The 20,262-nt window shown below is 40.9% G+C and overlaps 1 protein-coding gene across 3 annotated transcripts in view; it reads right to left on the bottom strand.

Annotated features, from left to right (window-relative positions):
* si:zfos-2326c3.2 (mitogen-activated protein kinase kinase kinase kinase 4) overlaps positions 1 to 20,262 on the bottom strand; it is a 70,081-nt gene that overhangs the window by 24,267 nt on the left and 25,552 nt on the right. The window contains exons 8-18 of one of the 3 annotated variants that reach the window (XM_011480466.4): positions 20,134 to 20,188; positions 19,356 to 19,434; positions 18,149 to 18,321; positions 16,770 to 16,842; positions 14,146 to 14,257; positions 13,849 to 13,956; positions 13,541 to 13,678; positions 5,702 to 5,767; positions 3,404 to 3,724; positions 1,331 to 1,465; positions 1,102 to 1,239 (exon numbers count right to left, since the gene is read on the bottom strand). In XM_011480466.4, the coding sequence (XP_011478768.1) occupies positions 1,102 to 1,239; positions 1,331 to 1,465; positions 3,404 to 3,724; positions 5,702 to 5,767; positions 13,541 to 13,678; positions 13,849 to 13,956; positions 14,146 to 14,257; positions 16,770 to 16,842; positions 18,149 to 18,321; positions 19,356 to 19,434; positions 20,134 to 20,188 (1,398 nt within the window). The remainder of the gene's footprint in view (positions 1 to 1,101; positions 1,240 to 1,330; positions 1,466 to 3,403; positions 3,725 to 5,701; positions 5,768 to 13,540; positions 13,679 to 13,848; positions 13,957 to 14,145; positions 14,258 to 16,769; positions 16,843 to 18,148; positions 18,322 to 19,355; positions 19,435 to 20,133; positions 20,189 to 20,262) is intronic. The other 2 variants (XM_020706756.3, XM_011480467.4) reach the window with 2 other exon arrangements.

Raw genomic sequence — 20,262 nt, 5'->3', positions numbered from 1 at the left:
ATTACCCCCCTAACTCCTACCTACATTGTGAACTATATAGTGCGTTTGCCATTTTGTAGTATTGTCCGAATCTACAATTTCAAAATTGAGTGCCCTAGAAATTTCCCAGAAGTCTCTGAAAAACCAGTGAGCATTGATGCTCACTAGATCGGCGATTATAGACCACAATGCATTTAGTGGAACATTTTTTACCCCAAAAATGTATTTAAATGTCTGTTTTTAATAAAATATCAACATTTTTATCCTCACAAGACAGTGGACTCATAAATAATCGTCGCAAAACGCTAATTTTATTTAGATTTCAACTTCGTGAAATCGATGACGTCCTATCCGCCGTTTAAAAAAAAAAGCGTGGTGTCCGAATTGCTTTTAAAATTCAAGGCCGGCTCTAGGTTGATGTCACGAAATGGGCGGCACCCACAAGGAGCGAAAGGTGGAGCCTCAGAGATGAAGTCGTTTTAATTCTGGGTTGGAAAATGAGCTCCAAAATCACATACATTTCATTAAAAAAATTGTTCTTTATTGAGCCAAAGGCAATATAGTATCATATGGATATAGTTTGGTCTGAAAGGCTTAAGAAAAGCATGATATAGGCTAGTTAAAGATGGACTTTAGGTTTAAACGATGTCTGGTCCCTTCACTGAAAGAGAGAATATTGAGTAATTAGCTGCTTCAACAACCCCAGATGGACTCCTGTTAGCTTACAACACAACACACGGAATCTCTGGGCTGCCCTCCTCTCCCTCTGCTAGTTATTAGTCCTTTTATCAACTCCATGTGGACTCATGAGAGTAAATACACTCAGAATATTCTCATCTGTGAAACACTTAGCAGGGGAGCAAATGAACGATGTGGTGAGTGCCAGGTGTGTTTCGGTGCATCAAACTCACACCACAGACCACACTGAGTCATGTCCATGTGATGCGTCCTGTGACTGGCAGGATGACAAAAGAAACTCACTTCCTGTTTTGATGTCAGTCGCATAAACAAAACGCACATCTGTTCAATGTATGCTTTATTTATGTCAGCTGGGAAACCTGCACAACTGCCCCATTTGTTGTGCGCGTGTGTGTGTGTGTGTGGGGGGGACATAATACTCACTTTAGGTGGCTCCTCAGCAGGGTCCCAGAAGACGTTGTCCGTTGGGGACAATGGGGCAAACGGGGACAAAGGAGAGATGACCATATCTGACATGGAGCTGCTATGAGGAGAGTCCCGACTGGAGCGAAGATTAGCATTCTGAGGGGGAAAAAACAAGAACAGGGGTGTAAAATGAAATGCCAAATATTGGATTCTTCAGTAAAATATTAAGGATGAAGTATTTGCAGACCTGGTTGAAGTGAGCCCTCTGCATGGCGGGGGTACAGGGACTGGAGCTGCTTCCTGAGCCCAGCCTGGAATGCACCTGGCTGGGCAGATTAGCAGCCAACAGTATGCTGGCTACACTGGACTCTTTCAGCTCCATCTAAAACACAATGGAGCCACAACGTTTACTACCAGCTGATCCAGCAACCATTTAAATCATTGTTTTTTCAGAAAGTTTTTGTTGATTCATCCACACCATTAAAATTTTTGTAATTATATTTCAAATAGAATTATTCAAGGATTGCGAAAAGTCACCTTCAATAATAAAATAAAGATGTTTTGGGTAGATGTGAGTAAATAAAGTTAGAGTTATAGTTAATGTGGGGGAACTTAAAAACTAAGAAAAAGGAAGATGGGACCATTGACTGTGATGAGAACTGGACTGAGTGAGCCCTCCCTTCTCACATTTCAAACAGGAAGTACCCAATGGTACTTCTCAAGTCTTCAATAGAGAAATAAAGAGCTATTACTCAGTAATTCTATTTGTCAGAATAACCATTTTGGCTCTGATTCCTTTATTTTACATGTTCTTGGTAATCCTTTTTTTTTTTTCATGATATTTTTTTCTGTAATGGAAAGTATTTAAGTTATAAACTGGCCAATCAGAAGCCTTGATGAAAGTATGACGTCTCACGTTGAATGTTCAAAATTGACAGATTTCGTGTAGCCCTCTTTCAGGTGGAAGGGGAGTAGACTTTCAACAAGCTCACTCCTGATTAGGGGAGAACGGTTGCCATAGAAATGTCCCCTCAGACCAATATCTGCTTACTGACGACGTCTGGCTTCAACATGGCGCCGTCCGTGTTGCCAAAAAAACAAACAAAAGGCAACTGAATTGACTTCATTTGGTTGGAGCTGGAAGTAAGCCATTTTGTATGGATGACGTCACACTGACACAGTCCAGTTTTCTATCCAGCCAATGGAGGGGATTGGTGTGATGACCTGACTGACTGCAACCTTTCAGTCTGAGGATCTGCCTAAAATTTACGTTACAACATTTTGAGGATCAAGTATCTGTATAATACTAATAATAATAGTCTGAACTACGGAGCATTATATAAGACGACAGTCATTGTGCACTGTTAAAGTCTGCATGTAACATTAGAACATTTTAGGCTTTTGTGAACCAAAAACGGTCCTTTAATAAAGAAATAAAGCAACAAAAACCCATGGGACATTACTCTGTGTGAATCAACCGGTTTATCGGTCTTGCATCTTGGAAAAGAGGAAGTCTCTTGTTTTGTTTCAGTACACAAATACTTAAAAGCTTTGTTGATTCACAATAGCAGTTTCTGCTGCATGCATGAAACCTTCAGGGATGGAAAACCACAGGCCTGACGTGTCACAGTCCTGTTGCTTTTGCTTTGAAAAGTTGGGATTGATGTCCATCTCATTAGGAGCTTCGAGAGGAAAGAAGCAAAACTGTGGCCTTTACATTGAATATTGTGATGATGCCCCATCTATTTGTCTCTCAAAGTCTGTTCAACTTTAGGTTTGCCAGTGGCTACAAGGTCCAAACCATTATAAATACAACCATGTTGTCATTTTTTCTTGTTTCCTTAAGCAGGAGCTGATTGTTTAACCTTTTTTTTTTAACCAAATGAGACAGAAGTCTTGGTGTGGGGTGGTATTTTATCTTTTTTTCCTACTAAAGCAAAAAATATAGTAATTTAGGAGCTGCTGATTGATGGGAACACAGGTGTGAATCCATAAGCTGTTGCCTTCTGCCTCTGCTTATTTATGTGAAAAAACCTTAAAACAGATTAATCATCCACACATAAGAACAGAAAACTAGAATATAAAGTCTTAATGGAGCTTTGAGAGATTTCACATTTTTGGCATCAATGAACTTTATGCTTGACTGATGCCAAACTTCCACAGTACAAATGCCAGACTTCATCTGCGGGTAACTGAAGTTTTAAATTGGGGTAAACACAGAAGGAGGATTAAAAAACTGAACATGGACATAAAAGAAAACAGTCAAACAGGAGGCGGTGTGCAGAGGTAGAAAAAGGTGGCAGAGGAAAGCAGGATTTACCGCTGTGTGCTGTCTGTTTGCAGGTCTGCTGGGCGAGGGTGCAGCGGCGGCAGCAGCGGCGGCAGCAGCAGCTTTGTTCCCACTATTAGCTGTTAGCTTGTGGACAGCTGCCATATAAGGTTCTCTGGGTTTCTGCCTCTCTTTGTCCCTGTGCCTGTGATCGTGCTGCAGTGACAGGAGCTGGGTTTGGTCTTTGGGCAGTGTGCGGTGGGATCTCCGGCCCGCTGAGGGCTGCTGATGCTGAGGCGGCGGCAGAAGCTTAGCTTGTGGCTGGAAATGCTGGGTCTTAAGCTGAAGCAGCTGGTTGGGCGCTATGGCGTTCTAAACATGAAAAGCAGACAAACAGACGATGCCCGGAATCCCTCTTGTACATAAAATCTATACACACATGCTGCAACACAAACAGCAAACTCAAACTGGTATTAATAACTCAGCTGTAGCATTGTGTTAAGACAGTTTTCCTGTTGGCAGAAATGACCTTAACCACAATCTGTTGCAGCTGATCTGAAGAATCTACAGGCTGACGCTTCAAACATACTCTGTGTTGAATATTTGCATTTTTGGGAAAAATCTTTTGCAACTTTGATTTTTTTTTTTTAGCATTGGCTTGCTTTTAGCAATGCTGTCCTGCAATTTTAGCAATGCTGTCCTGCAATTAAACAATCTTTAACAAAGACTTGACGGAGATGTAAAGGCTCCGAGCGTAGCTGCAAACAGTGAACAATCTCAAGTTTTTTTTAGGAAAGAGTTTTTTCATTTTTTGTAAATAGCTTACATGCAGTATTTATATTTAGCATCTGGGTACAGTGGGGCAAAAAAGTATTTATCAATCCCTAATTCAATAACTTAAACCTCCTAAGAAGTTGAGTTTAGTCTGCAATGTTTATCAAGTTTGATTTATGAATAATCTATTTGTATATTGGTGCAGAAAATGAGTATTTAGCAGCTTTTTGTCCAAAATCTCAGTATACATCGCCTCATACATTATGTCCTTAACATGAATCAGTTGTCCCTAGCAGGCCTAAAGTATAACGTTTCCACCCCCATGATTCACAGTGGGTATGGTATATCTACTCAAAGAGTTTCATTTTGACCTCATGAGCTTCTCCCAGTCCTCCTCTGGATCATCCAGAGATGGTCTCTGGAGAACTTTCAACAGATCTGGACATGTGCTGGTTTAAGCAGGGGGACCTTTGGAGCTCCGCAGGGTTTGAATCCATGATGACGTAGTGTGTGTGCAAACTCCACGAACAACTTTCATGATATCAACTGTGTCCTCTGAAGCTCAGGGCAGGCATGAGAACAACAAACGTGGCTTTGGGGGAGCCTCCTCAGTGAAGTGACGGCTAATTGAAACACGTCTTGCGCATTTATATACGAATGAAACCTCCAGCTGGGATGAGAGCGCAACATTTTAGCGAAAAAGCCATGGCGAGCTGAAAGCGTTTCTACATTGGAGCGATTCCCTGCAGTTAGCAGCACAGGGGGGGATGGACTGAGACTGCACTGAGGGAATCGGTTATGGAAGAAGGGTGATGGCACGCTGGGATCATCAAACACAAGAAAAGAGAGACAAAAAGAAGGAGTCTGAAACCAAACGATGGCCTGCTGTGCTGGGTGCCGGTTCCCATCCGTGGCACTGTAGCCCGCGACTTTACAGTAGTTTCACCAAAGAGTAAAAATCAATCATATTTTTGAAACTCCTTCCTCGAGACGTTTAAAACGACATATATCTCAGGACACCAGCAGCATGACGAAGCTGCTCAGTCTTTCTCCACTTCTTAAACGTACACACTTTAACGTGCACGTGTTCTTATTTCTCCTAACCTGCCCTCCCTTTGAAAGAAGAACCTTTGATCTACCATCTGTGACACACTGTCACACAATACCTTCTCTTCTATTTCAGTCTTCAAATCAAAGCATTTTCCTCTGTTCAGCTTTAAACGATTATTTACTCATAAAAAATAAAGTCTTCACATCTCCATTAACAGTCACTCTCCATAAAATCCCAGGCGCCTGTAGCTCTCAGACCTTCAGAGGTCTAACCTAAGCTCTGAAATGCAATAGAGGAAACACTAGAGCCTGAATTCGAAACGGCCTCAGAAAATTCCACAAATACACCGAAGATCAACTCCCACAGAAGCAAAGAGTTGAGGAGTAAAAGAAGACATGAGGACGGACACAAAACAACTCAATGCTTTGAAGAATGAAAACATCATCAGTTTGAGAACCAACAAACTCCGACCACATTTGTTGATGCAGAAAATAAAAGAAAATTAAAGGGTGAAAGCCTCTTACCTGGTCTGCTGTGGAGTCCAGAGGCCTCACAGAACCATCGGCGCTCCTCTGTCTGCCAGTCTGGTCCTGTTTAACGCACACATGCACACCCCGTCGACTGAAGGCCACGTGATGACAATATATGCTAAAACATGCTATTACTTCCAAAAAAGCACACACCTTAACTTTTGACATTATATATCCCACGTGTGATATATTTATGTGTTTTTTTATCCCCATAAGACAAAAAAACACAAGTGTGAACACATCAGACACACAAGCTTACTGTAATTGGTGTAGATTTTGAGAGGTGGGAACTAAAATATTCAGCATGTGCAAGATGGCATGGAGCTCGAAGCCAGCGCCCCCACCTCTAAATATTTCATAATGACCTTATTTTGAATTTCTCCAGAAAAAGTATATTTTTAAAATTCACCAAAACTACTACTAACTGGATTGTTCCCTCCTTATGTAAATCACTAAGGTTTAAATATTTGACGTTTTTGCACCACTGCCTTTAAATTGTGTTTTTCTGCTTGAATGTGAGGAGTCACATTGAGCAGAGCTTAAGCCGAAACGGCAGCTTGTTCCGATGGCAAAGCTCCGCTGGCAAAGTCTGAACGGCAAACTTCTGATCCCGCTGAGCGATGACCCAAGGTGAGCGATAACAAAGGTCCAGAACTGAAAGGAAACACTGGGACTGGAATGTTTGGTGACGTGAATGCTTCAGGGAGAGTTTGCAGTTTTCAAAGCCACAACAGCTACAAACTAGTTACAGCTATGACAGGAAGCTAACAAAGATGTTTCACCATTCAAAAGAGGCCTCAAAAAGTGCTTCAGGAAGGAGTGGTTGGGAAGTTCAAAGTTCAAGTTCTTCTGCTCAAAATTACCAAAAACATAAGAGTGGTAGGTAAAAAATTTTGACCTATAAAGAAGAAACCTCTAGAGACCAACGACAGCAGCAAAGGCTTTTCACACTGAGACATTTGGCTGACACTTCTGATTGTTATCTCTTTAAGTTAAAATCTGTAAGAACGCGCTTGAGAAAAGTCAGAAAAAAAGAACTAAAAGTTCCTGAGAGGTCAGCACCCACTTGCATGAAGAAACTATGTTTTTTTGTTTTCTAAAATCCAAAAATTTGTTTTATCTTTTTAGAAAAATGTAGCTAATAGATGTTATTTACCTAGACATGCTTTTGGCTGAACAATTCTGTAGAAAACTGCAGGTCAGCAGTCAAAACAGTGAAAAACATTGCTAATTGTCATTTGTTTGACAAATGGAAAAACAAATTTTGGCAAATGCATCTGTACACATGCACCTGTATGGGGGGGTTTGACCCGTATGGGTGCAACAGGTTTTGGGTTGACCGGGTCTGTGGAGGGTTGTGGTCTGGACAGGATCTTAACAAAAGCGCAGGTGTGTCTTGCAGTTCCCCTGAGGCTCGTACGACCATCGAAAGGGACGTCACGAAAAAGAAACATATGATTGTTGCGTATGTGGTAAGTCTATTGTGAAGTATTTGTAAGGATAATGTAAGTTACTTGTACTAATGATGCTCTACGGGTGGTCTTCGACCTTGATCCAGGCCCGTACAGCCTTGCCCAGTTATTGCCCGCAGACAGCCAATATCTACTCAAAAGCGCAGCTGTAACTAAGGCTTAAGGTAGTCATCAATGATGATCCACAAATTACTTGCTGAATTTTCCGGAATGATCCCTGACATTCCCAAATTCATGGTGAAGCTGTGCTAGAGGGGCTGGCAGGGAAGAGCAGGTCTTAGGTCTTTGAGAGATTGAGTTAGAAGTTACCTATAAGCAGAAATGGTTGTGAGACAGGGAAGGATGCAAGTCATGTCATCTAGTGACAAAGACAGCAAGATCTGTGATTTATTTAGCATAGAAATGGTAAGAAAAACCATGTGAGTGACTTTTTGAATCAGATGTGTGGACACGTCCAGAGGAGAGGCAGTGAATATATTGATAGAAGGATGCTGAGTCTAGAACTGCCAGGCAAGAGGTCTAGAGGAAGACCAAAGAGGAGGTTCATGGATGCAGTGAACATGGACATGAACGTAGAGTAGAGCAGAGGATGCAAAACACAGAGTTAGATGGAGGAAGCTGAATTGCAGTGGCAACCCCTGAAGAGAAAAGCCAAGAGGGAAAGAAGACGAGGTGTGCCATAGACCAAGAAAAGAAGGAAGCCTGGAATAAAACCCAGTGGAACACCACTGGAGAGTTGGTGAGAGTTGGATTCATCCTTCTTAAAGCCAAGTTGAAAAGGATTTAGGCCAGTCCAAAACTGTGACAGAGACAGGTAGTTCATGAAGTGCAGAAAGGAGGATTTGGAGACTTTAGTGTTGATGGATAAAGACCGATAAAGCACAATTAAGATAAGGAATTGTCCTTCAGCTTCCAAAACATAGAGGAAGAATGTACACAAACACATTTAACACAGGTTTTCAATATCTTGGCCTCTAGAGATAAAAATATAAAAAATAAATACATCAATTTCCCAAAAAGCTGAGTACAAAACCACCATAAAAACCAAGGTGCTTAGTCTGCAAACAGTAAAGAATTGAAACCAAAATAGAAACAGACATAGACCTTCTCACAATGGATCAAAGAAGAAAAAGAACATGCTCCTAATTATTTTTTAAACGATCAGTTCAGTCCAAATCACTTAAAATGTGAAATTGCATTGTGAAGATGGAAGTCACCTCCTCTGGTCACGCTGGTACCATCCAAAGGAAAAACATCCCATTTCCAGAGCAACTGATGTGCAAAATGATCAGAAGGCTTTCAGCGGACCACCTCTTTATCAGAAGAAATACAAGACGCCACATCAAACACTCACTGCGCCTGTCACATAATTAAATGCAAATGCATTAAAACTTAATGAAGCATCTGAAAGAGCCATTAGGCGTGATGAACTTAATGACTTTGAGGCAGTCTGTGCAATCCGGGGCCCATACGTACTGATAGCTCTTCATTGTAACCGACAGACATTAATAAAAGTAGACAGATATTAATAGAAATAAAGAGCAGTATCCTCTACAGGAGAAGACTGCGTCACATTGCTCTACATCTATTGAAACTCACAGGTGTGTGTGAGATAGATTAATTTAGCACGAATGAAAATGAGCCACTAAAAAAAGAATTAATATTTTTAAAAAGCTGAGATTCAAATAACTCCATGTAATGAAGACCTCCTGTTCCAACAAGCTGTACTAGTGTTTTATCTTTATTCTCACCACTTCACTACTGGGTTTCATTACTTGTTCAACATCTACTGCATCTGGCGCTGCCTTTTACTTTAGCCTTTTATAGCTGCTGTGAGAATTTCCTCACCTCTGGTTCATCTTCTGAGGGGGTTTGCTTTATCATCACACTTTGCTTTTCACCTAATTTTAATCTGTTTGTGCCTCCTGCTGCATAAGAAGACTTCCTCCTTCAGTATTTTAACCATTTCATATTTTCCCATTCTTCATATGTTTTTATTTACTGTATTTAGTCATCCTTACCGTATCTCTGCAGATCACTTTGTGAGTCAATAATGGATGGTTTGCTTCAAAACAAGCAGGACATCAGCCAAAAGCAAAAGAAGTCAAAGAAAAACAAAAAGTCTCTACCATTTTAAATCTAAAAAATAGCTCCAAGACCTTTAAACAGATATTCCGCCTTGTTGGCAAACTGCAAAAAGGAGGACCATCGATTCCCTAATGTAAACAGTAAAAGATGGAGGTGATAATAAGGGCCTATTTTGAGTTTGGAAAACTGGTGTCTGAGTTTTTGTCCACAACAGCCTGTAGAATACCCAAATAGCAACAGCTGTAAATGAGAGTTAAAATGCTTAATCAGGCGTTTTTCTTCTTCTTTTTTTAACTTGTCCTGTCCAACAGCTGAGCAAACAGATGAGAGCTGAAGGCCTCTTGTGTTGGACATATTCTACTTTAACAACAGGGGTTATGAATCTTCTGACAAACCAGAGGTATGTCTGAATAAACCCCTTTTGTAATCTAGGCCAAACTTTATTCATATTAATCATATTTGAAACATTTTTGTGTTGGACCGGAAGGCGTTTTTCTTCTTTTTTTAATCAAATTTTGTGCTCAGAAAATGTGCAGTGTCCCGTGTCAAAGTGAAGCAACAGACAAAAGCTGAGGAGGGGCAAAAAAAAAAAAACAGGTTCAAAAACAAGAAGGAAGGAGATGCAGACGAAGCGTGACCCGACCACAAGAGGAAATTCATAAAAAAAGATTTGTTAATAAAAAAAGCAAAAGGTCACTGATGTACTATGATGCAACTTCCCTCTTCACCTGCATTCCCACCACCGAGGCAGTGATATCAGTAAAGAAGAGATTACTGCAGGACTCTAAGTTACAAGACAGAACAAATCTGACACCAAACCACATCTGCGAACTGCTGGAAGTGTGCCTCAACTCCACATATTTCCAATTCAGGGGAAACTTCTACAGGCAGAGGCATGGCTGTGCTATGAGCTCCCAATCTCGCCCATTGTGGCCAACTTGTATATGGAAGACGTCGAGAGAAGAGCCCTGGACTCGTTCCCAGGTACTACTCCAAGCCACTGGTTCAGAAATGTGGACGACACTTGGGTCAAGATCAAAATCCAGGAAGTAGAGGCTTTCACGGATCATATCAACGCAGTCGACAAGAACATCAAGTTTACCAGGGAAGACACAAAGGACAACACTCTAGCCTTTCTAGACTGCAGTGATCATTGGAGATGACAGACAGCTCCAGGTTAAAGTGAACAGGAAGCCTACTCACACAGATCAGTACCTGTTATTTTATTCAAACCACCCTTTACAGCACAAACTAGGCGTGATCAGGACCTTACAACACAGAGCCCAGGAGGTGCCCACAAGCTCTGACGGAAAGAAGAAAGAAGAGCAACATATCCCTCAAGCCCTCCAAACCTGTGGATATTCCAACTGGGCTTTCACCATCAAGACAAGACAAAAAGGAACAAGAGCCCAAAGGAAAAAGTATTTCAATTCCTTATATCTCAAGCCTGTCTGAAAAACTAAAAAAGGATTTTCAGACAACATAAAATCCCAGTTCATCTCAATCCAGTTAATACTGTCAGACAAATCTGGTTCATCTAAAGGACAAAATTCCTAGCTACAAACAGAGTAATGTTGTGTACTCTTTCTAGAGCTGTGACGGTGTGGGATTTTTGATCACCGCGGTGATGAACCAGCAGGGGGCGCGGAGTTGCGGTTAACCCCCCCCGCCAAACACAAAATCCCCACAAAATCCCGCGTCACAAATGAATACAATTACAACGCAGAATTCTTTATTAACAAATAACAGTAACAACTACATATATAACTAATGAACTAACTATAAACGTGTTGTAGAATGACTGTGTGTATGTGTGTCAGCGCGCTGCATGTGTAGGATGAAGAAGGGCACACAAGTGTTTCGGGGGTGCGTGTTGATTCTTCTGCAGCTGACTGCTCTCAAGCTGCACGCGAGTTTCACCTGTGCTCTCTGGTACAGACATCTTCTTGGAATATTATATATTGCCTAGTAATAAACGAGACTGCAGACACTTTGAAACCTTTCTGGTAGCCATGAAGCCTGACACTCATGAAGAATGCTGGGCAGAAGGCTCTGCCTTTATTTATACAGACACATAACTTAGCACTGCACAAAATAGTTCCCATGTAGTGATATTCATCGCACTCTAACAGTACACGTTCATGTTTGGTGTTACAGAGTGAAGGAGAACAGTAATAAATCCCCAACACGAAATCCTCCGGCTGACAGCCGTGTCGCGCACTCAAGAACGCACGCAGCTTGTAATGGAAATTAATACAATGGAAATTAATAATTAGAACGCAGTAAATTTGTCGTATTTCCTGCTGAAACCGCGCATGCATGTGTATAAGAAGAGGGAACGGGCCGTGTGCAGCATAGAGGTAGTGAGAGGTGCAGCGCAAGACGTGAGAGGCGCAGCGCAGGGAGTGAAGGACAACACTAATACAAGGTTTCCCCCTGAAACCCTTGAAGTCTGAACAGACTAGATGAAAAAGTAAATTATCAGCAAAGATGAATTTGTTGAATGTGTTTACTATAGTTCCAATCACGCACCATATGCAGAACTTAAAAAATAAATAAATGAATAAAAATGTACGCTGATGCGGTCATCACAGCTGTGATGCGGTGATGCGGTTATCGTCACACACCTATTTCTATCCACTGCAAAGAGAACTGCAATGAACAGTATATAGGAGAAACCAAACAACCTCTACACAAGCGGCTTTACCAACATCGCAGAGCCAACCTAAGTGGACCTGAGTCTGCAGTGCACCTCCACCTGAAGGCCACAAACCACTTGTTCCAGGACAGGGAAGTCCGAATTCTAGGCAGTGAGAAAGGATGGTTTGAGCGAGGAGTAAAAGAAGCCATCTTCGTCAAGAAGATTAAAACCTTCTCTTAATAAGAATGGTGGTCTCAGGTATATTCTTCCATCCATCAACGGCAGTGTTCTGAAAGCCAAATAAACCGAACCAGTTCCAACTGGGTCGTTAACAGCTGAAAGAGATGACCAGTTTGGGGAGGGAGTCACTGGCTCCCCAACCCCCAGCTGAGGACAAAGGACTCTTAATGACCCGAAACCATGTAGGCTAAGTTGAAAATTCCATCCAGTTTCAGGTCTGACTCCTCCCCCATGAGTGCTTATATACCAGCTCTTTTACCAACTAATTCAGAATTGACAAAGCCTTTTAGATAAGAGGTGAAACGTCTTCTAACTTTAAAAACTAAGTCCAGATGACATCCCCTAAACCTACTACTATGAAAAGGTCACTGACTTTTTGACTTTGGTAAAAAAACAAATAAAATAATAATAATAAAAAATACAACAAACAAAAATAACAACTAATTGATGTAACTGATTATTTGTGTAACCTACTGTACATGTTACTTTTTTTTTTAACAAACTGTCCTTGAACATAGATTTGTCTTTTTACCACTCTTTTTATCACACAAAACTGAAGTGTTTTAACTCAAAGTGACTGGCTCAGAAATGGCTGGAAGCTCCATATAATGTGACACTTCAGAAACACGCAATTCTTTTATTTGTGACAACATCCATTCATCTTTCATCGTTGCTGGAGCATTTCCCAGCTATTGTTGGGCGAAGGTGGGGTCCCCCATGGACAGGCCCCTGCAAGGCCAAACAACCATGCGCACTCACATACACACCTAAGGGACAATTTAGAGTCACCAATTAACCACCAAGGCATGTTTTTGGACTGTACGAGGAAGCCGGAATGCACAGAGAAAACCCACACATGCATGAGGAGAACATGCAAACTCCACACTGAAAGGTCCCAGCTGGGATTCAAACCAGGGCCCTCTCGTTGTGAGGCAAGAGTGCTAACCACTACACCACCGTGCAACCCTGGACAGGCACTATGTTTGTGAAAACTACTTAGTTTGTTGCCAGAATCTGTTAGAGTGAAGAAACCTTGTAAATGGTTGAAAGTCAAAGAGATAATGAGGTGGTTTCTTTCCATCTTTTATCTCATTCTGGTACGATTGGAGCTTCATCAGTCATTTTAAACGACATGAATAGATTCAGTGATGAAGAAAACTATTGTTTTATCTCTTAAGTGTCAAAAGGAGACAGAAGCAGACAGTGTGGCGAACATCAAAAACACTTTGATCTTAGAAAAAAATAATGTCTTCACTCTAGAGGTTCACGTGACGATTTCTCCAAAAGTATTTCATCTGATTTGTTTTGGAGATTGGAACCCCTTTTTCTAAAAAAAACTAAGAGTGTTTTTTGTTACAGCCCAGCCTCAAACAGACTGCATGTTTTCTTTACCTGTCTTCTGTCACATCTCCTGTTCTTCTCATCCAGAGGGATCCTGCTGTTGTGGAGATCAGGCTCCTCCCCCACAAAGACCTCCTGAAGCTCAGCCCACTGAAATGCACCATCCGTCAGCTGCAGCCGCTGCTGCTGCTGCAATGGAGAATCGTGACAAGTAGAGTTTGCGTCAGTTACATCAGAGATTTTCAAAAGCTGAAAGCGTGACAGCGGCTGAACTCAGCCTTCAGATGAAAAAGCTTGTCATAGAACTTCTAAAAGCATTTGAGGTAAAATGGACCTGAAACCTTTTGTCAAGCACTCACATCCTCCAACTTCTGTCGTTGCTCCTGTTGCTGTCGGATCCTCCTCTGTCTCTCAGCCAGAAACTGCTGCTTGTATCGTTCCTGCTCAGCTAGCTGCTGCCTGTGCTGCTGTAATGGGCGACAGCCTTTACATAGTCTCACGTTTTAAAAAACAAATAACATCTGATTTGGAAACATTTTCGCCCTTGGTGTGGATTCTCTCTCGCTTCAGAGAATGGTCCAAACAACTCTACAGCTTTCCGAAGCTGGCTAAATGAGGACCAAAGAGATTGCCAGCAGAACTCAAACCCCGCCTACCTGTTGTCTTTGCTGACCTCCTCTGTGACCTCCCTCTTTACTCCTCTCATCTGTCTGTAGACGAAGAAACTCCCGTCTCAACGTCCACTCCCCAGGAACATTCACTATAGAGCTGACGGAGAGAGGTGGTAGGAAGTGTCAGTGAGTTGCAGTGAAGGCCCCTCATGGGGCAAAGGGGCTTTAGGCGCAGTCACACACACAAAAAAAGCACACTTTAAGCTCATTCTGGTCTAGGATGCCATCTGTCCATGAACATCCAGGGACATCAAGAGAGAACGCTGTGCATCTGTTCATGGTCAGGAGTAAAAGCACATGCCTCGCCTTGTGTGTTTGCACTAAAGCAACAATATTAAGCATCTACATAAAGTTTGGTCTCATCTTGACGTTAGTATTTATAATTTTTCTTGTTATTTTACTTGAATGATCACATTTAGAAATTTTCGTAGAGCATAGACCAGCATAGATCATCTGGCTCTTTTGATGGCCACATCTGGCTCGCAGACAAATCTTTAATTATCTTTTTTTTTTCCCATTAGACCAGTCCTTCTTGGCCGCGATGCGATGCCAGGGGGGCGCCCAGTAGTAGCGGTGCTTGGAGAAAAAAAATCTGCGTCACTATCAGTTTACTGTACTGACAATGTTTGGCACCACATATCAATCAATCAATCAATCAATCAATCAATCAATCAATCAATCAATCAATCAATCAATCAATCAAACTTTATGTCTATAGCACTTTTCATATAAAAGTATAATACAAAGTGCTTTACATTAAAACAAAACAAAATAAATAAAAGTAAAAAAAAAGGGCCCCCCTCCCCGTACCTACACAACCCCCCACTTCTTTCACATCTCCCACCCCCTAACTGATGAGGAAAGACAATGAGAAATAAGATGTTGCACGAAATGAGCACGAAAACAAGATGTTGGAAACGCTCTTATTTGGGACCTCCCTCTCTGTGAACCGCTGCATGACCAACCAAAAGCAGCACCACAGGCGGGGACCGCTCCACCACAGCAAAGAGGTGATGCAGGCCCCCATCCAGAGCTGCAGTGGCGGAGCAGCAGCCGACCCAGAGGGAGAGGTCCCAACTGAGGAAGCACCGGAATGAATGAATGAACGAATGAATGAATGAATGAATGAATGAATGAATGAATGAATGAATGAATGAATGAATGAATGAATGAATGAATGAATGAATGAATGAATGAAATACATTCATTCAGTACAAACTTCAAGGTTCCCGACCCCTGGCATAGACTAAATGACAAAAACATTATAAACACCTGAAATCTAGACTTTTATCTTACCGCTTACCGCGTTTCCAATGGTGTTAAAATAAACAGTTGGGTCATTTTATCTGTCTGATGACAGGGCTTTACGTTTGTCAGCGGTTGGTTCTTTTCTAATCTGTTCACATAACGCGACCACTTTGGGTCAGTTGTTCCGCTCCGGGAACGGATTGTATTCAGACTGAGGAATCTCAGAGCGATTGGGAATTAACCAAAGCCTCGTCAAAAGATGTGTTCGAGAGCGGTTGCCGGCCCTGGACCAGGGTCCGCTTGGGTGTATTCAGACAGGAAATTTGTTGTTCTGGATTAACTGGGGATACAAACTTTAAGTGAACCAAATGTGTCTAGTCTGAATACCCCCCTAAACTCCTCCACCTGGGTCAGGAGCACTCCACCCACCCAGAGAGGACAAACTACCTTTCTTTGGTCAAGAACCACGGCCTCAGACTTGGCGGTTCTGACCCTCATCCCAGCCGCTTCACACTCTGCTGCAAACCGCCCCAATCCATGCCCGAGGTCAGGTGACAAGGGGTTGAATGGTTTTGGGGAAAAACATTTGAATTTTTAGAGCACCGGTTTGAGTATTGTTTAGGAACCGTAACGGTTTTAAAAATACCGGTTCCGGACAAAATCCAAATATAACTGGTTGAATGCAGGAATTATTGCTGGATGTTTTTAAGACCTTAAGACCTTCATTGCTTATTGCTGTCATAGATTTATAGGTTCTTTTGAAAATAGCATACTAAACTGAAACTAAGTTAATTTGTATTTAGGTGGGGGAAATGATGCAAATTCATCCTCATAAACAAGGTCAAGGTCAGATTTCAACCTTCAGACCATGGTTTCTTAAATACATTTAGCAAAAAAACAAAATTAAATTAATTTTAAAACCACAAACACCTAAAAGCAAAAGAAAAAAATATTCTGTTTGCAGCAGATATTTGGGAAATGATGGCTGCTATAGACCAGAGATTAGAAGTAGCTGGTTCAAGAAGACAGAAAGGAAACGGGTACTATAAAAAGAGCTTGTGAGAACGAAACATTTGCAAAAGTGTACTTCTGAAAAACCTAAAGTAAACTCTGAGTCACACAGGCTACACCCAACGATGACAACTTACTGCCACTTTTGCAGCTAAAAGCAGGAAAAATATGCTTCCGTTAAAGGCTTTTTAGGAATAAAAAGCAAACATTGCTTTGTTCGATTCCAATACAAATAAAAAAACTAAATACAAAACTTGGATTTCATAACCTAGATCTATCCTGACTTGTGTTAGCATGCTCTCAGTGCATGGATATGCTTTGCTGGTATGGAAACATAAATTTATAATCACCTTGGTTCACCTTCCTCCTCTGTGACCTCATCATCGTCATCCTCACTGCCGCTGTACTCGTACTCTAGACCCTCTGGGAAAGCAAACACAAAAGAAATTGATTGTGAATAAAATTGTTTCAGATTTTATTTAGCTCCACAGAAGTTGATTAATGAAAGCGTGGATGGCATACGTTTTTTTTTTTTTTTGTGTGGAAATCAAGATATTACAAGTTTTTTCTTTTTTGTAGAATGACACTCCACCATCTCTAAACATCCTAAAGCTAAAGCTGCCCCTCCCTTACACAAACGGCCACATTACAAACAAAGGATGTGTGAAAGTCTTCTTCTCTCCTGTCCAGACAGCCATGTCTTCTGCAGTTTAAATGCACAGAAGTCTTTTGTGTTGCAGCTTTGACTGCAGCCACCAGCCTTTCAAATCTCTGCTCTAAGAAGGAAGAAGATGAGGTCAGCCAGTGTAGCGTGGCAACATTTGGCGGACATATGGTACAAAAAGAAGCTCAGACGAACTTTAATCTGACACTTCATATGCTGCCAGTAGTAAGATGAAAGGTGAAAACATGTGAGTTTTTTTTTCCTGCGGCTAAATATTAATTAAAAAGAATTGAGCTTCCCAAAGAAAGAGGAAACTTCATGGACACTTTAGCTGTGAGTCAAAACTACAATAAATAAAGTTTCCCTCTTCCTCCTTTAGGGATACATCCTACAACTATAGACTTTTGTTTTGCAGACTTTGCCTTTGGGAATTGGAACATGCAAAAAAAATGACAAAGCTTTTACATCCTACATTCAGACCCTAGCTTTTTCCTCCCTCGAAGTATTAATGTACACAAACTGTGTGTTAAACACCCTGCATGCATATGCACGGGCGCTTAAGGCATGCATTAAATCTACCAGTCATTAGTGTTTTTATTAGCTGAGAAGAGATGAGAACCAGATGGTCATTTCTGTGCACTCCCGGCCTCTCCCTCTCAGCTTCCTCTTGTTGTCTCTTTGCAGCTGTCATTGTCTCCTCTTCAGATAAGATGAGCTGAATGTGGACTTCCTAGGATGCATGAAAGGACCTTCACCAGGTGTCTTTGACTAAAATTTCAAGAGGTCCCCTTAGAAAATAAATTCTTAAAGCTAAGGTCTGAAAAAGAAAGGGTGCAGTTATAAAGCTAACTGCACACATTGAGACCAGCTCCCACACACGAGAGGAATGGACCAACAAAACAATTCATTTTTTGTTTTTAAAAAATGTAAAAAAAATCCACCCAAAACAAAAGTTCTTTGTCCAAAAAGAGTTTTTCGGTCTTAGAAATGAGCAGATATGCATCATGGAGTGTTTCAAAGTCTTCTTAAAGCGATCCTCAGTGTTTGCACCACTGCCGTCCTTACCTTTGTCTCGCTTCTTCCTGGTTCTGTCCAGGTGATCTTTGAGCATGATGCGGACGTGCCTCTCATTCGGCAGGTCTCTGATGAAGGCGTGTCTCAGCAGGGCGTCCGTGGCGGGTCTGTGCAGATGGTTTTTCACCAGGCAGCTGTCGACAAATGACAGGAAACGCTTCGACCTGTGATGGAAGGCAAAAAGATTCTGTGAAAACCGAGACGAATGAAATACTACTGGTTTTTCCATTTGAATTTAAATATCGGAAGCTTTCATCACCAATGCAGACAAGTCAGTGATATCTTTGGGTTCTTCTTTTGTTTTTAACACTTTAATCAATTAAGTTTAATAACAATCAGAATACACATGAAACTGAAGAATTACAAAGAACAGGCAGCATTTAATTTTCAGGTAACAAATAAAAACTATCTTAAGTGAGAAGCATTTTAACAGGTTTAACTAAAAACTAAACAGAAACACAGGTTGGTCATTAATCAGGTCGAATTTCTTTTATTAAAATGTTTATTTTGACATTCAGAAGACTTGGAATCTATTTTCTCCTAAATTAAAATGTTCTTTAATAAATACAAGAAGAAGAAATAAAATTTTTAAATGAAATTATCAAAACAGTTTCATATAACCTAATCTTTCAGTTTTGAATATGAAGAAATAAACTCAAGCTGACTGTAACTCACCTTCAGCCCACGGCTTGATTGTGCCGCCGTATAAATAAATATCTTGCTTTAAATGTGGAGCTGATAGTGAAGCCCCTAAAGCCAATGGTTACAGAGCTACAGAGTCCCTCCTCTAACATCAAGTATGCAAAAGAAGAAATATGTTGCTCTTTTTTTATTTGAAGCCTTAGGGAGGCCTGGAGGTAAAAGCAGGCAAAGCTCTAACTGTGGACCACAGGAACTATTAAAAGCTCTTCTGAGAAAACGGATTTCAGATTAAACCAAAATTGAATGACAGAAAGCAGCGAGGGTCAACCCTGTCGTTAATTTAAAGTGCTTGAAATTTAGGAATTAAAGAACAAACAGAAAAAAAATGTTACAAATGATTTTCAAGTCTGTCTTTTTTTTGTATCTTGTTCAGACTCTGACTTGGACCTTCAGAGCTCAGATGTGAAAAGATAAAGATCCCTCCTCTTTTCAGAAAACCTACACAACATGTCTTTCCATTTGTGAGTTAAATGTGTGTGATTGTTCACAGACTTGCCATTTCTTTGATTTAAGTTTAGGTGGAGGGTTTCGAGGAATCAGGAACAGCGCTCTCATCGGATGCATGTCGCAGAGAGCTGTGAGGAGGGGGACACAACAACAGATGGTTAGCAGTGAAGAGGAAGATAATCTGGAGGAAACACAGTAAATGCAACAAGCACTCCAGCATGCATTAGTCTTCATCTAGTTACTTATTTATTTTCTTTCCTCAGAAAGATGTCTGAGGTTCCCGCTGCAGCTCCTTTGTTTTGTTCGTTTCAACTGCAAAAACTAGGCGGGCGATAAGCCTTCACTAACTGTTATTATCCTGTTTATATGATCAAGTCACAGTTCTGGAAAATAAAAGTTTATAAATAAAAACCCTAAATGCAGAAAAAAAAACTGAGGATAAAAAAGAAGAAGAACAGAAAAAAAAAATAGAACTTGGTTTGGTTTGATTGAAATCAAACCCTGTTTAAAAGGAGTGCGAATAAATAAGAACTTGACTAATATTGCTTTCCCCCTGAAATTTATAAAATAAAATCAATTTTTGCTTCATCTGTGTTTGATGTTTGGGCCAAAATATAATACTTTCTGTAGAAAAATGGTTGTGAAAGCGATCAGTTACAGGTCAGCAGTCAGATACAAAGTGAATATGAAGAAGGAAAAACAGGACTTCTCTAAACCACTTTAACAGATACAAACAAGGTCAAATTCCTTAAAATGCAAAGAAAAATCCAAAGTTCAAGATTTTTGCTTGTCAAACATGAATCAGTTGTGCTCAAATTTTGACTTACGAGGAGCTCCTTCAGCCATCTCCAAGGCGGTGATGCCCAAAGACCAAAGGTCACTCTGAAATTACGAATAGCATTGTTAAGCATTTTAAACTAAGCATTTTTTGTAATAAAACATCCACAAGCCCTCCT

The sequence above is a fragment of the Oryzias latipes genome, chromosome 10 (genome assembly GCF_053564925.1).
Source record: "Oryzias latipes strain Hd-rR chromosome 10, Olatipes_Hd-rR_3.1".
NCBI lineage: Eukaryota > Metazoa > Chordata > Actinopteri > Beloniformes > Adrianichthyidae > Oryzias > Oryzias latipes.
This window is presented reverse-complemented; position numbering and strand designations above follow the sequence as displayed.